This window comes from Camelina sativa, chromosome 5, assembly GCF_000633955.1.
Source record: "Camelina sativa cultivar DH55 chromosome 5, Cs, whole genome shotgun sequence".
Taxonomy (NCBI): Eukaryota; Viridiplantae; Streptophyta; class Magnoliopsida; order Brassicales; family Brassicaceae; genus Camelina; species Camelina sativa.
Genome location: NC_025689.1, coordinates 27,980,208 through 27,992,612, shown reverse-complemented (window position 1 = coordinate 27,992,612; position 12,405 = coordinate 27,980,208). Strand labels below are relative to the sequence as shown.

General features: G+C 33.3%; 3 protein-coding genes across 5 annotated transcripts; 2 read left to right on the top strand and 1 right to left on the bottom strand.

The window, feature by feature from the left end:
• On the bottom strand, positions 48–1,056 carry LOC104787707 (homeobox protein Hox-B3-like). The gene has a single exon (XM_010513315.2). It carries the CDS (start codon positions 963–965, stop codon positions 264–266), a length of 702 nt encoding a protein of 233 aa, XP_010511617.1. The 5' UTR covers positions 966–1,056; the 3' UTR covers positions 48–263.
• Positions 6,998–8,549, top strand: LOC104787706. 3 transcript variants are annotated; one of them, XM_019246041.1, is made up of 3 exons: positions 6,998–7,160; positions 7,574–7,883; positions 8,195–8,549. In XM_019246041.1, exon 2 carries the CDS (start codon positions 7,586–7,588, stop codon positions 7,871–7,873), a length of 288 nt encoding a protein of 95 aa, XP_019101586.1. In that variant the 5' UTR covers positions 6,998–7,160; positions 7,574–7,585; the 3' UTR covers positions 7,874–7,883; positions 8,195–8,549. The 3 variants fall into 3 exon arrangements, with proteins under 3 accessions (XP_019101586.1, XP_019101588.1, XP_019101587.1); XM_019246043.1 differs by lacking the exon at positions 8,195–8,549 and adding an exon at positions 7,997–8,173; XM_019246042.1 differs by having other exon boundaries at positions 6,999–7,160; positions 8,413–8,549.
• On the top strand, positions 9,512–10,447 carry LOC104789651 (agamous-like MADS-box protein AGL97). The gene has a single exon (XM_010515318.1). It carries the CDS (start codon positions 9,512–9,514, stop codon positions 10,445–10,447), a length of 936 nt encoding a protein of 311 aa, XP_010513620.1.

Below are 12,405 nucleotides of genomic sequence, written 5' to 3'. Positions count from 1 at the left end.
CCTTGTTTATACAAATTGAAGATGTTCCTCTTCAAACAAAACAATGATTGGTTCCAAAAACCAAAGCTTTTTATATATCTGAATCTGAACAGAGATGTGAATTCACTTCCCTAATACAAATCTTCAATAACACAACTAAAATCTGAAAAAAGAACTAATCTTTCATCAATCAAAACCCACAAAGCTCGTAGAAAGAATATAAAAAAAAAACCAAACTTTAAGCCACAAATGTTAGATTTAGGACACAAACAAGATCAGAAGAATCAGTAAATTTGTCTGTAACCTAGAATAGTCCGACCACCACCAATTGATTTCCTTCCTCCGCCGCCAATCGATTTCCTTCCTCCTCCTCCTCCTCCTCCTCCGCCGCCGTTAATGGCAGAAGCAGCAGCCATGGAAACTTTCTTAAGATCTTCAACAGTCGCATAGCTTTTACGCATCATCATCCCAATACCTTTTTTCTCACCAGCACTCGCTGAGACACTCCCTCTCAACGCAGATCCGGCGAAAACGGCGGCGTTTCTACTCTTAACCGGCGGTGGAGTAAGCTCTGTTCTCCGAGGAAGCAAATTCGAATTAACCGGTCTACGATTCTCTTTACGAATCATAGCAGAGAAATCAGGAACCGATTGAGCCAACGAAGACGACGACGTCGTTGCTGCTTTTCTCTGATTCAAACTCGGATTAAACCCAAACCTAGTCGTCTTCTTCTCCGGCAAAACCCTGATTTCGTCTTCTTCTCTGAACCCAAATCTAACTTGCTCTTCTTTCAGAATCTTCTCGAAGTCTCGTTTCATCTGAAGCTTCGATTCTCGTAGTCTCGCGTATTCTCCGTACCTAGGTCCTCTCTCGAATCCGTAATCGCCGTTATCAACCAAAAGCTTGAGTTTTTGTTGCGTTCGGGACATTGTATCGATAGAAAACAACAGAGGTTCCATACTAGGGTTTGAGATTGTGTCGTCCATTACTTGGGTTCGTCTTCCTCCTCACAAAGTTTGAAACTTTTTATCAAATTGAAATTTGCTTTTTTGTGATTCGTAACGGTCTGATTGAAAACAAAGAAGAGAGAGGCTCCTAAATGTTTTGATGTACTGACGATTTTACCCTTTCTTAACGGTCTTATTTTAATTGATCGTTGACCGGATCGGTTTAAAGAAAGAATTATGCATATTTGGTACACAATACTTATTAGAAAATCAGTATTAAAAAAAAACCACCAAAGAAAGCAAAAATTCTATTATATAGAGAGCCATGCAAAATTCAGTTTTCTTTTGGTTTAGTTGGTTAACATATGTGTTTCAAATTCAGGATTTAGCTATTAATCTTTTTCCAGAAAAAAAACATCATAGACATAAAAATAAGATTTTGTTATTTCCTAATTGGTTTTGGTCTCCTTATTGGTTGAGAGACCAAAACTTACTTTTATGTATATGATTTTTTTATTTCTTTATTTGCTTTCTATTTTTTTAATTACTTTAAACAATACTTAAGATCCAATTAATACAATACATTTTTTTTCCCTTTTTTCAGTAGAATTTTCAGAATATTTTCATCGCAGCGGTGAGCACGATTAGAACGTACTCACCCTCGAAAGGATGACTTGTCTTAATCATCACTAAACGCTACTAATATAATACATTTAACTCACACATTAAAAAAAAAATAACTGAAAATAAAATAAATTATGCATTAATCATATTCCACCACTCAATTTTATTCAAACACAATAAATTATAAATGTAACTTGCATCAATTCTTATCACATAAATAAGCATTTTCATTCTCTCATATTGGCATTCTTTTACTTTCTCATTCACATTCTCTCATTCTCATCCACTTCTCTCATTCTCTTCCACATTACCTCAAATCATTTTTCGTTTTTTTTTGTTTTCAATTTTAAAATATCATTGTAAAATTTTAATGCTAAATTTTAATTTTAGATACTACATGTACATGATATATTTTACATTATTCTTATTTTTAAAGATTCATCTCCATTATCTATATTGGATTATCATCTTATAAGTAATCATTCTCTCCTCCTCTCCCACCAATATCAATATTGAATGTTGTTATATTTCATATGTGTTGTAAGAGTTTGAGCCACCAGTACCACCAAGTTCACTACCATCCGGAACCTAAAAACAATTTTATTCTATCAGTTCAAGTGATCCCAAAGCAGATCAGCAAGTCAGCCGCTTGAAACAGAGTAAACAACGCCAATGTTTTAAATAGAACCGTTTCAACAAATCACCAAGTACCTTTTTGGAGACCTTCTTCTTCGGTACTTTTATCTTCGGGACTTTTATCTTTGGTACGTTTTTCTTCGTCGGGACCTTTGTCTTCGAATCCTTCGTCGATTCCTTTTCGGCGGAAGTTTTAACAACTTTGGAAAAAGTTATCACTCGCGCAACATCTTCATATTCCATTCTTGCAGCAACTCTCTCTCGCGCAGCTCTCTATCTCTCAGGACGGCCACACATAAAACCTTATATAAACAATTGCTTTTTTTTTTAGTTTTATTAATGGGTTATATAAAATATTGGGCCTCTTTTGGATGGTGGTCTAATATTCCTTTCTTTATTTTGTCTGTAATTATCTATTAAAAGAAAAACACATATCTCACGATAACCAATTAGCCCTCATGGTCTCATATTTCAAATCTCACATAATTTTATAAATTGTACAATATCATTATTTTTTCCTTGAGTTAACCAATGATATCTTAATTTAATGAAAGTTTCAGTTATTTGAATAGGATATACATGTAACATATGATATATAGTTTAATTTTATCATATTTTACTCGAAAATATATACTTTGTTGTTTGTTACTTTCAATTGTAGTCACTTCCTTATTTTGTATTAATATATAAATATAATTTCAAAGTATTTTTTAATGTTGTAGTCATTTTCTTTTTCTGTATTTGTATATAAATATAATTTTAATGAATTTTAAATTTCTTTCGACCTCATAATTTTTAATTGCGATTTTTAAAATGACGTTAATTAAACGACTTTATATTATGATTTGTTTGTAGCAATTCCATGTATATGTTATGAATTATTAAAAAAAAAAAATCGTTGATTACAAATTCAAATCTTATATTATTTAATTAAACTTTTAGTTGATCTCAAAATTTTAAATTTATTTTCACAAAACTGATGACTTAACATACTAATGTTAGACAATAGCCTATATATATTAGAGTCTGAAAAGAGGAAATTTAAGTTCCATTCTAGGTCTTAATCGTTTGTTAACAAAAGAAATAATATTTATGTTTATGTTCTATTACGCCATAATATGTTAATTATTTTTTTGCTATATGAAACATTATCGTTTATATAAATCAAAATCCATACACAATTAAAGATTTTACGATAATAACCTAATAAAATAGTTGCTGTTTTTTTATTTTGTTTTTATGGAAAATGTACTAGTCTAATAATCTATTGTTAGACTCACTTATTTATATATGTATGAGACACTGCAAAGCTACTGTTTATTATTTTGATTTTTTTTTAATTGAAACATTTTAAAATCTCTTTAAGCCATCACAATAAATAAATAAAAAATATGCATAATTAACACCACAAAATAATTTTTATGAAAATATATATCAAAATGATTTTGAAATATGGCTACAACTACGAAAATATATGGCATATGACATATAAGATACAATATGACTTAATTGCACTAAATATGTTATCATTAAAAGAAAATTTTGTTTTTTTTTAACTTTATTTAAATTCATATTATATAGTCTTTAAATTTGGATGTACACCAAAAAGAAAAAATAATATGTTAATTTATATTTTTTTTCTTTTCAAAATAGAATATCCATTATGTAAGAACTCAGGCGTAGCGTGAGGTAACACCTAGTAGGAGACAATTTTTACTTATTCATTTACTTACATTATCAGAGAAAAGGAAATTACATTGATAGTTAAACCGAACCGACCATGTTCGTCTCAGGTGATTTTGAGTAATTAGACTTCTAAAAAGGGAAAATTGAGTAATTAGACTTCAAAAAAAGGAAAAATAGTTCTACTTAAGTCGTTTAATCACTGATTAGCAGAGTCAGAAAAAGAAAAAAACAAGGATTTACAGAGTGAGTTCCATATTTCACATTCTTTCAGCAAACACACAACAAACAGAGTCTTAGGGGGGTGTATTTAACTTGACATTTTAAGTGATTTGTGTAAAATTTACAAATCATATGTTATTCAATCATGAACTTTAAAAACTCTCCTGAAATCCACTGTTATTGAAATGATGATTTAAAAACCTACTTTAAAATCCATTGTTATTCAAAACAGTTTGTGGATTTGGATTTTAATAAGTTTTAGAGATTCTGGAGGATTTGAGAAGATTTGTCTAGTTAAAAATACAGAAATCCAAATCTCATGGTTTTAGGTGGGATTTGAAAGAATTTCACCATAAATCATATCAACTTCCCTAAAATCTATCAAAATTCCGAAATTTCTAAATCCCATCAAATTCTCTAAAATCATGGTTTCAATACACCCCCCTAAATATATCAGAATGGGTGGGTTATAGTCACACATATATATATATATATAGATATATATTTATATCGCTTTAAACTTTGAAATGAGAAATATTTTATACATAATAATTTTATATGTAGTTACTAAAATTTTTGATAATTTTATTTGATTCAATTTTACTATACTACAGTCTTATGTTTAAATGACATTAAAAAAACTCTTTAAATCAATTTTAACCTCTATAAAACATGATAAACATAGATTCATTCATATTAGAAAAATGTTTAAATTTCTATATTATTATTCTATTAATATAGGTTATCAATTTGTAATAATTTTTTTGTAGTATTTGTTAATTTTTGTTCTATAGAAAACTTATATATTTTAAACTTTGTATATTAAATAACAATACCAAAAAAATGTTGACACAAGTGTAAAATTTAACTTGCACATCATTGGTATAAGAAATTATGAGATTCATATTTTAGTTAAAAAAATAAAAATCTTTCTTTGATATTATTGTTAATAAAAAGCAATATTTTATTTTAACAAAATTTTCAAAATTATGCATCGCGTAGATTAACACCTAGCCAAATCGAAACGAAAAACCCAACGGAGCAAAACTGACCTTGATATTTGAGGAGATTCTGGAGTAAATCTCCTAAAATATCAAGTTTAATGCACCCCCTTAGAATTTAGAGATGTAATTTTGGGAGATTTACTCAGTTCTACTCCAAATTAAGTAATATTACCTGAACCAACAAATCTTTTTTTTATTACTAGGATATTTTGGGTATTTTCAAAATATCCAGCGTACCCTTGTTTTATGTTACAGGAACAAACATAATTACAAAAATGTCATTGTCACGTCAGACGCCACGTAAGAAATCGCTAACGTGTATTAAATAACTCAGTCATAACGCGTTACAGAGGTAATCAAGGCTGAGTTACAGTTCAGTTGCGGTTGATTTATGGAAAAAACATTTGACTAAGAGAGGACGGCTGACATAGAACATAACTCAGCAAAGCGTTACAGCTGACTTAATGAAATCTGGCTGAGTTATGCTATAATTCAGCCATCCTTACGGCTGAGTTTTCACCCGATGGTTGAGTTGTCAAAATTTTGGCTGAGTTATCACTACGACACGGCTGAATTAACTTTTTCCGGCTTGCTGAGTTATGAACAACGGCTGACTTATGAGATGTCGTTACGGCTGAGTTATGGTTAAACACTATAACTCACCCGTCATAAGCAGACCTATCGGACAACTCGGCCATTTGACGGCTGACTTAGTAGCAAAAGATTAATTACTAGAATATTATTTAGTTACGGCTGACTTATTAAACGATACGGCTGAGTTATAGATTTTCAGTTGATTAAGCAGCTGAATTTGGCAGCCATTTTTTTGCTTTTTAATTACTGTAATAGTATTCATGTTGCGGCTGAGTTATAATCTTGTTTGATGGCTGATTTAATTAGGCTGATTTACATGTTCGTTTGGTGGCTGAGTCATCATTCCATGTCATCATCTTCTCCAGAAATATGAAACGTCATTTTTTCGACTTCCATCTTCTTCACCTAGTTCAAAAATGAAGTTCTTTACCTTCTTCTTCACCTTCTTCTTCACATTGTTCTTCACTTCTTAATTTTCCTCATTCTTATTAATTTTCCTCATTCTTCTTCATTTTCTTTCATGGATCCAGTTCCGATAATTGTTGTTTCTGGTAATTGGGTAAAGAAACACAAATATGTATTTAACACCGATGATAAAGGGTGTAAAGTTGTGCATATAGATGCGGAAACAATACACAACAAGCTTGTGAAGCTTGTTCTCGAGGATTACGGATTGAACGCGAGGAAGGATGAAATGGCTAATAAGTCAGCCACGAAGCATTATAACTCAACCGTCATATGAATCTAAGAGACATTTCGTTTTCCCTTAAGTATTATAACTCAGCCGTCAAATAATAAAATTCAGCCATTTACTTTTATTTCTTGTTATAAGTCAGCCACGAAACATTTTAACTCAGCTGTCATATGAATCTATGAGACCTTTCTGTTTTCCTTAAGTATTATCACTCAGCCGTGAAGTAATATAAATTTGACTTTTACTTTCAGCTTATTGTTATAAGTCAGCCACCAAGCATTATAACTCAGTTGTCATATGAATGTACGAGACCTTTTGTTTTCCCTTATATATTATAACTCAGCCATGAAATAATATAAATCAAACGTCCATATAATCGTTTGCTGATATGTATTTTTTTAATATTTTCAGAATTAAAAATAAAAAATCAACCCAAGTGATAAATTGTAATTACACCCAGGACACTAAATATCTAAGCAATTTTTAGAAAATTTATACATACGAGGAATAAACCAACTTTTGGAGTACATCTGAGTAATTATTTCTGTAATATTTGGGGTTTGACACATAAAACCGCGTGGCGTTTTCAGAGAAAAAATGTTTCCCTCATTCCAAGTAGCAAACAACACGCAGTTTCGGTTTCTCTATCAGATTTCTGTTTTCTTCTTCTTCTTTCATTCTCTAGCTCTGCGCTGAGTTGTAACAAAAACTCTCTGACCATCACAAAGCAAAAAAAAAGCTTCAGCGATCTTCATCCTTTGGTTTTCGTATCTCAAGGTACGTTCCATTTCATTCTCAAAATGGTTTTAGTATCGATCTTTAAAGTAGATCATTAGTCTTAGGTTTGTGTCGATCCTCGTCTTAGGAGGAATGATATAAAAGAGACCCTAATTGTTGTAATGTACGGCTCCTAGAATCTTAACCTAGATCTAGATGGGAACCAAAGTTTACCGTAATGTTTAGGTCAGAGAACCCAATTTTTGGAAATCAATTGCTTTGATTTGATAGGAACCCTAATTTCTGGGTGAAATTGATTGTGAGTAGTATGATTTTGAGTGGCATTGAGTTTAGAGACGAGATGGGTTTCTTCATTTTAGGTCACAGAGCTCACTTTATGGATTTGATTTTTACAAAACCTAATTTTGGAGTGAAATCGATTGTGAGTAGTAGTATGTGTTTGAGTTTTGCAGTGAGAGAGAGAGATGGGTTTCATAATGGAATTCGCGGAGAATTTGGTGCTAAGGCTAATGGAGAATCCGGAGGATAGAGACAGGAAAGCAAGGGAACACATATATGAGATGCATGAGAGGTGCAAGAAGATTAAGGAGATGTGGGCTTTACCTATTCGTCCTTATGGATTCTGGACATTTGAGCGTCACAATGCTCAGCTACGTTGGGATCCTCAGATCAGTCAGGTTGCTGGTCGTAGGGATCCTTATGATGATCTCCTTCAGGACAACTACACTCCTCCTTCTTCATCTTCACACTAATCAAACAATGGTTAGTTTCTTATATGCTTTTTTGTCTCTCGGTTGGTTGAGCAATTTGTGTTGGTTTGATGTATTGAACCTTTGAGAGCCTAAGCTATATTGATATATGATTTTACTTCTTAGGTTGTTAGAAATGGTGTGAATATTAGTGTTTGCACTCGCTTTCAAATTGAGGGTCTAAGCGGTATTGATGATGGGTTGGTAGATGTTTTCTGTTGGTCTTTGCTTAACGTTCATAGTTACGTGGAGCAAAGTATATATTGTTCTTCCGATGATTCTATACGCCTCTTGTACTTAAACATATTTGCTTGGAATCTGCAGTGCTTTCCTCCTTACAGTTTCAAGTTCATTAATGTCTCCTCTAAGCACAACTAGAATTAGCTGCTGTGTGAGAAGTTGAAACTCAGTTTTTGACCTGTTTGTTTTGTCTAGTGTTTGTTTGCATATGTCTGTTATGCTCTCTGGATTGATGGATGCATATGTCTGTTTTCAAGCTATTTTTCAGTATTGTACTTCCTTTGTTTCCATTTGTTCATCAGGGAGCTTGGTACAAACTCAAATAATTGCTCAAAGACTCGTTTATGAATGAGAAGAATATTTGTTGGCTTTTTTAGTAAAGTTGTTTTGATTGTCGTCCACCTTTGATATGAAATAATAATTTCTGAAATATGATCAATATGAAGTTTTGTTGCTAAAAATCTCTTCTGGTTTTAAATGATAGAAACACACACATCACATTTTTCACACTACCAAAAACTGAGACACTTAACCAAGTTTTGTGATCGAACAAAAAGAAAAAGCAGAGGTCCTAAGATCATTTACATACGTAACCAATCCCAACAAACCAAACTCTCTAAAGGCAACAACCAAATCACAACGAAACATTTGTACTCAACGAGTTAGTCATAACGAAACACTTGTACTCAGTCGCAGCAAAGTTAAACGCAGCTTTGGGACCACCGGTAAGCCTCTTTGACAAAGCTCTGAGCTTTCTCTGTTGCCTTGTAGATCAATACAAGTGCTTGAGTCACCACTTGCTTAGCAATCGGAGTAGCATGCTTCTCAAACTTCTACGGTGCTTCACCAACCTAGAAAAAGTAAATAAAGGTTTAGAGTTAGGACTTTAGCAATACAAATTCGGTTTACTTTTGGTTTACAAATGTGTTTTAAATTCAGCTATAAAACTACAAAATTAAGACGTTTTGACTAAACCTATAAAAATGGTAAATTTACTTTTCAATTTAAAAAGGAAACAATTTAAACCTAGGAAAACAATTTTTACTTATTTGTTAATTAACGATTAGGGGATTATCAGAAAAAAAAAAAGGAAATAAAATCGATGGTTTAATCAAACCAGCCTTGGTTCGGTCTCAGGAGACTTTTGAGTGTAATTAGAAATCAAAAAAGGAAAACAATTTACTTAAGTCGTTTTAATTACTGAATAGTGGAGTCAGAAAAAGGAAAACAACTAGGATTAATTAGAAGCTGAGTTTCTTCAAGTTAAAGTCTCTATATATATGATTAGAAACAAAGTGAGTTCCATCACATTCATTCTTTTGCAAACACACAAAAAATAATAATCTCAGAGTCTTTGTCTCGTTCTCGTTATCTGTGAAATTGAGAAAACAAATCATAATAATGGGTGGGTTGAAGAGGAAGATTGATACAGGGAAGAAGATAGAGAATAAAGATCCACGAGCGGTTACTTTCTCAAAACGTCGTAAGGGTCTTTTCAGCAAAGCCTCAGAGCTTTGTCTTCTCTCCGACGCACAGATCGCGATTTTAGCGACTCCGGTTTCTTCTAATTCACACGCCTCTTTCTACTCTTTTGGCCACTCCTCTGTCGACAATGTTGTTTCTGCTTTCCTCGCGGGTCAGACTCCTTCTCGGGATGACGATGATGATGAAAAGTTAGGGTTTTGGTGGGAAGATGAGAGTCTCGCCAATTCACAGAATCCGGAGGAATTGGGTTGCGCGATTGATTCGATGAGGAAGATGTTACACGATCTGAAGGAGTTGCAAAATAAGCAAAGGGTTCGTGTTGACGTGGAGGAGAAGGAGAAGGCTGGACCTTCACACGTAACTCATCAACCGAACGATCTGGAGGAGTTGGAAAATAATAAGCAAAGAGATCTTGTGGAAGTGGAGAAGGAGAACAACAACAACAATGCTTTAAGTGGAAACGTTGGTGGAGGGCTGGAAGACTTTGATCAATTAATTGATTATGCGATTAATTCTGATGTCTTCAATGACTTACCCTCCATTGATTCTGATTTCTCCATTGACGTGGATGAGAAGGAGAAGGGTGGTTCACACGTAACTCATCTAAAGAACGATCTGAAGGTGTTGGAAGGTAAGGAAAGAGATCTTGTGGAAGTGGACAAGGAGAACAACAACAATGCTTTACGTGAAAATGTGGGTGGATGCAACCAAGAGCTGGAGGACTTTGATCAATTCATTGATTATTCGATTAATTCTGATTTCTTCAATGAGTTTATTACCTCCATTGATTCTGATTTCTTCACTGACTTACCCTCCATTGATTCTGTTTTCTTCAGTGAGTTAACAAGTTAAACCCTTCATTATTTCTGTTTCGGTTTGTTTTGATTAGAGATATGTATTTCCTTTATGAAAGGTCCGGTTTTGGTTCGATCAATATTTCATACTTGATTTTAGGATATTGATCGAACTCAAACCGGTTTGATTTGTCTTGATTAGTTTAAACCATCCCCTGTTTGTATGTTTGAAATCTCTTTTATTCAATTTGTATATAAATGTTCTTTTTTGTGTGGCTATGTCTGAAATTTCATAAGCGTAAAGCTCACATAATAACCACTTTTTGAGTTATAACCACTTTCATAAGCGTAGATATAATGAAGTGTGGACGAGCTTTCAATATCACAGTCAATACTTGTTGGCTTTTGCAGTTGCCTGGAGCAAAAGTATACTATTGTACGCCTCTTCTACTACTGATGTGTTTGGTTGGAATCTGCCGCCGTCTTTTCTCCATCTAACTAAAACTAGAATAGCTGGCTGTGTGAGAGAAGTTATAACTCAATTTTGACCTGTTTGTTTTGTCTGCAGCATAGGAAGATGCATTATATGCTCTCTGGATGAATAGATGGATGCATATGTCTGTTTTCAAGTTATTTTTCTCAGTATTGTACTCTCTTTGTTTCCATTTGTTGTTTTTCAGGGAGCATGGTACAAACAAACTCAAATAATAGCTCAAAGACTCATTGGCTTTTAGTAATTTTTTTTTTATTCTCCATCTTTGATATGAAATACAAATTTCTGAAATATGATCAATATGAAGTTTTGTTGCTAAAAATATCTCTTCTGGTTTAAAATGATAGAAACACACACATCACATTTTTACACTAGCAAGAACTGAGACACTTAACCAAGTTTTGTAATCGAACAAAAAGAGAAAAGCAGAAGTCCTAAGATGAAAAGCAGAGGTCCTAAGGTCGTTTACATATGTAACCAAACCAAACTCTCTCCAAAGGGCAACAACCAAATCACACAATCCTAATCCGAATCAGAGGATAATTCATTTCCATTAGTAGTGGCAGTAGTTTCTCCTTTCTTTCCATCAGTAGTGGCTGTATCTTCTCCTTTCTTCTTCTTTTGCTCTGCATCTTCTTTCTCATAAGCCTTCACTCACAATATCATCAACAGGTACAATATTGTCTTTGTTTTTTGAGAGAACAATGCCTTTGAGCGAAACCCATTTTGGAGATGGATCACTGATGTTACTTTCTCTTGGTTTCATTACAGGGATCTTGAGCCTCACAATCTCTTGATGGACCGGAAGACAATGACCCTCAAAATAGCAGATCTTGGATTAGCCATAGCCAATGAATAAGTATACACATGAGGTATAAAATCTATGCCTATGAAACATTATTAGTCTTCTTACTTCATATTAGTGTTTTAAAATCCTATCTTAGTTTTTTTTTTTTTTTGCAACAGATTCTAACTCTATGGTATAAAGCTCCACAAGTCCATCTTGGAGCAACCCATTACTCAACTGCAGCAGATATGTTGGCTGCATTTTTGGTACAAATTCTTCTCCTAAGCAAGCAAATCTTTTCTGCTATCTTAGGATATTGAAGTTTTAATATTCCCTTTTGATTGGGTCACTATTACCAATTGTATAACCCGTCAACCTTGTTAACAATGAAAGATCATACATCAATCGCTCTAATATTTAGAAAATTAGAGAGTTTTGCAAATGTTGCCCGTTTGTGTATGTGTGTGTTGAGGCTACAAAGCCACATAAAGAATGTTGGCCAGACAGTGAGAGAAACCGAAGCCAAAGTGTAAGACCAGAAAAGAATCACAGAGCATTCGCTTTCTCCTGACCCTAATAGCTGAGTGATTGTACCTGCCAAAAGGTCAAGAGTGAGTTTACGAGAAAGACAGTATGCGTGTTTTTTTTGTAGTAATTTCTGAGCCTGAAGAACGACATACTGATGAAGCAGAAGAATAAACTGGTAGAGCGGTTCATATGTAACCAAACCAAAGTG

Coding starts and splice junctions, on each gene's coding strand:
- LOC104787707 (XM_010513315.2), bottom strand. CDS start 965: ATGGACGACACAATCTCAAACCCTAGTATGGAACCTCTGTTGTTTTCT.
- LOC104787706 (XM_019246041.1), top strand. CDS start 7,586: ATGGGTTTCATAATGGAATTCGCGGAGAATTTGGTGCTAAGGCTAATG.
- LOC104789651 (XM_010515318.1), top strand. CDS start 9,512: ATGGGTGGGTTGAAGAGGAAGATTGATACAGGGAAGAAGATAGAGAAT.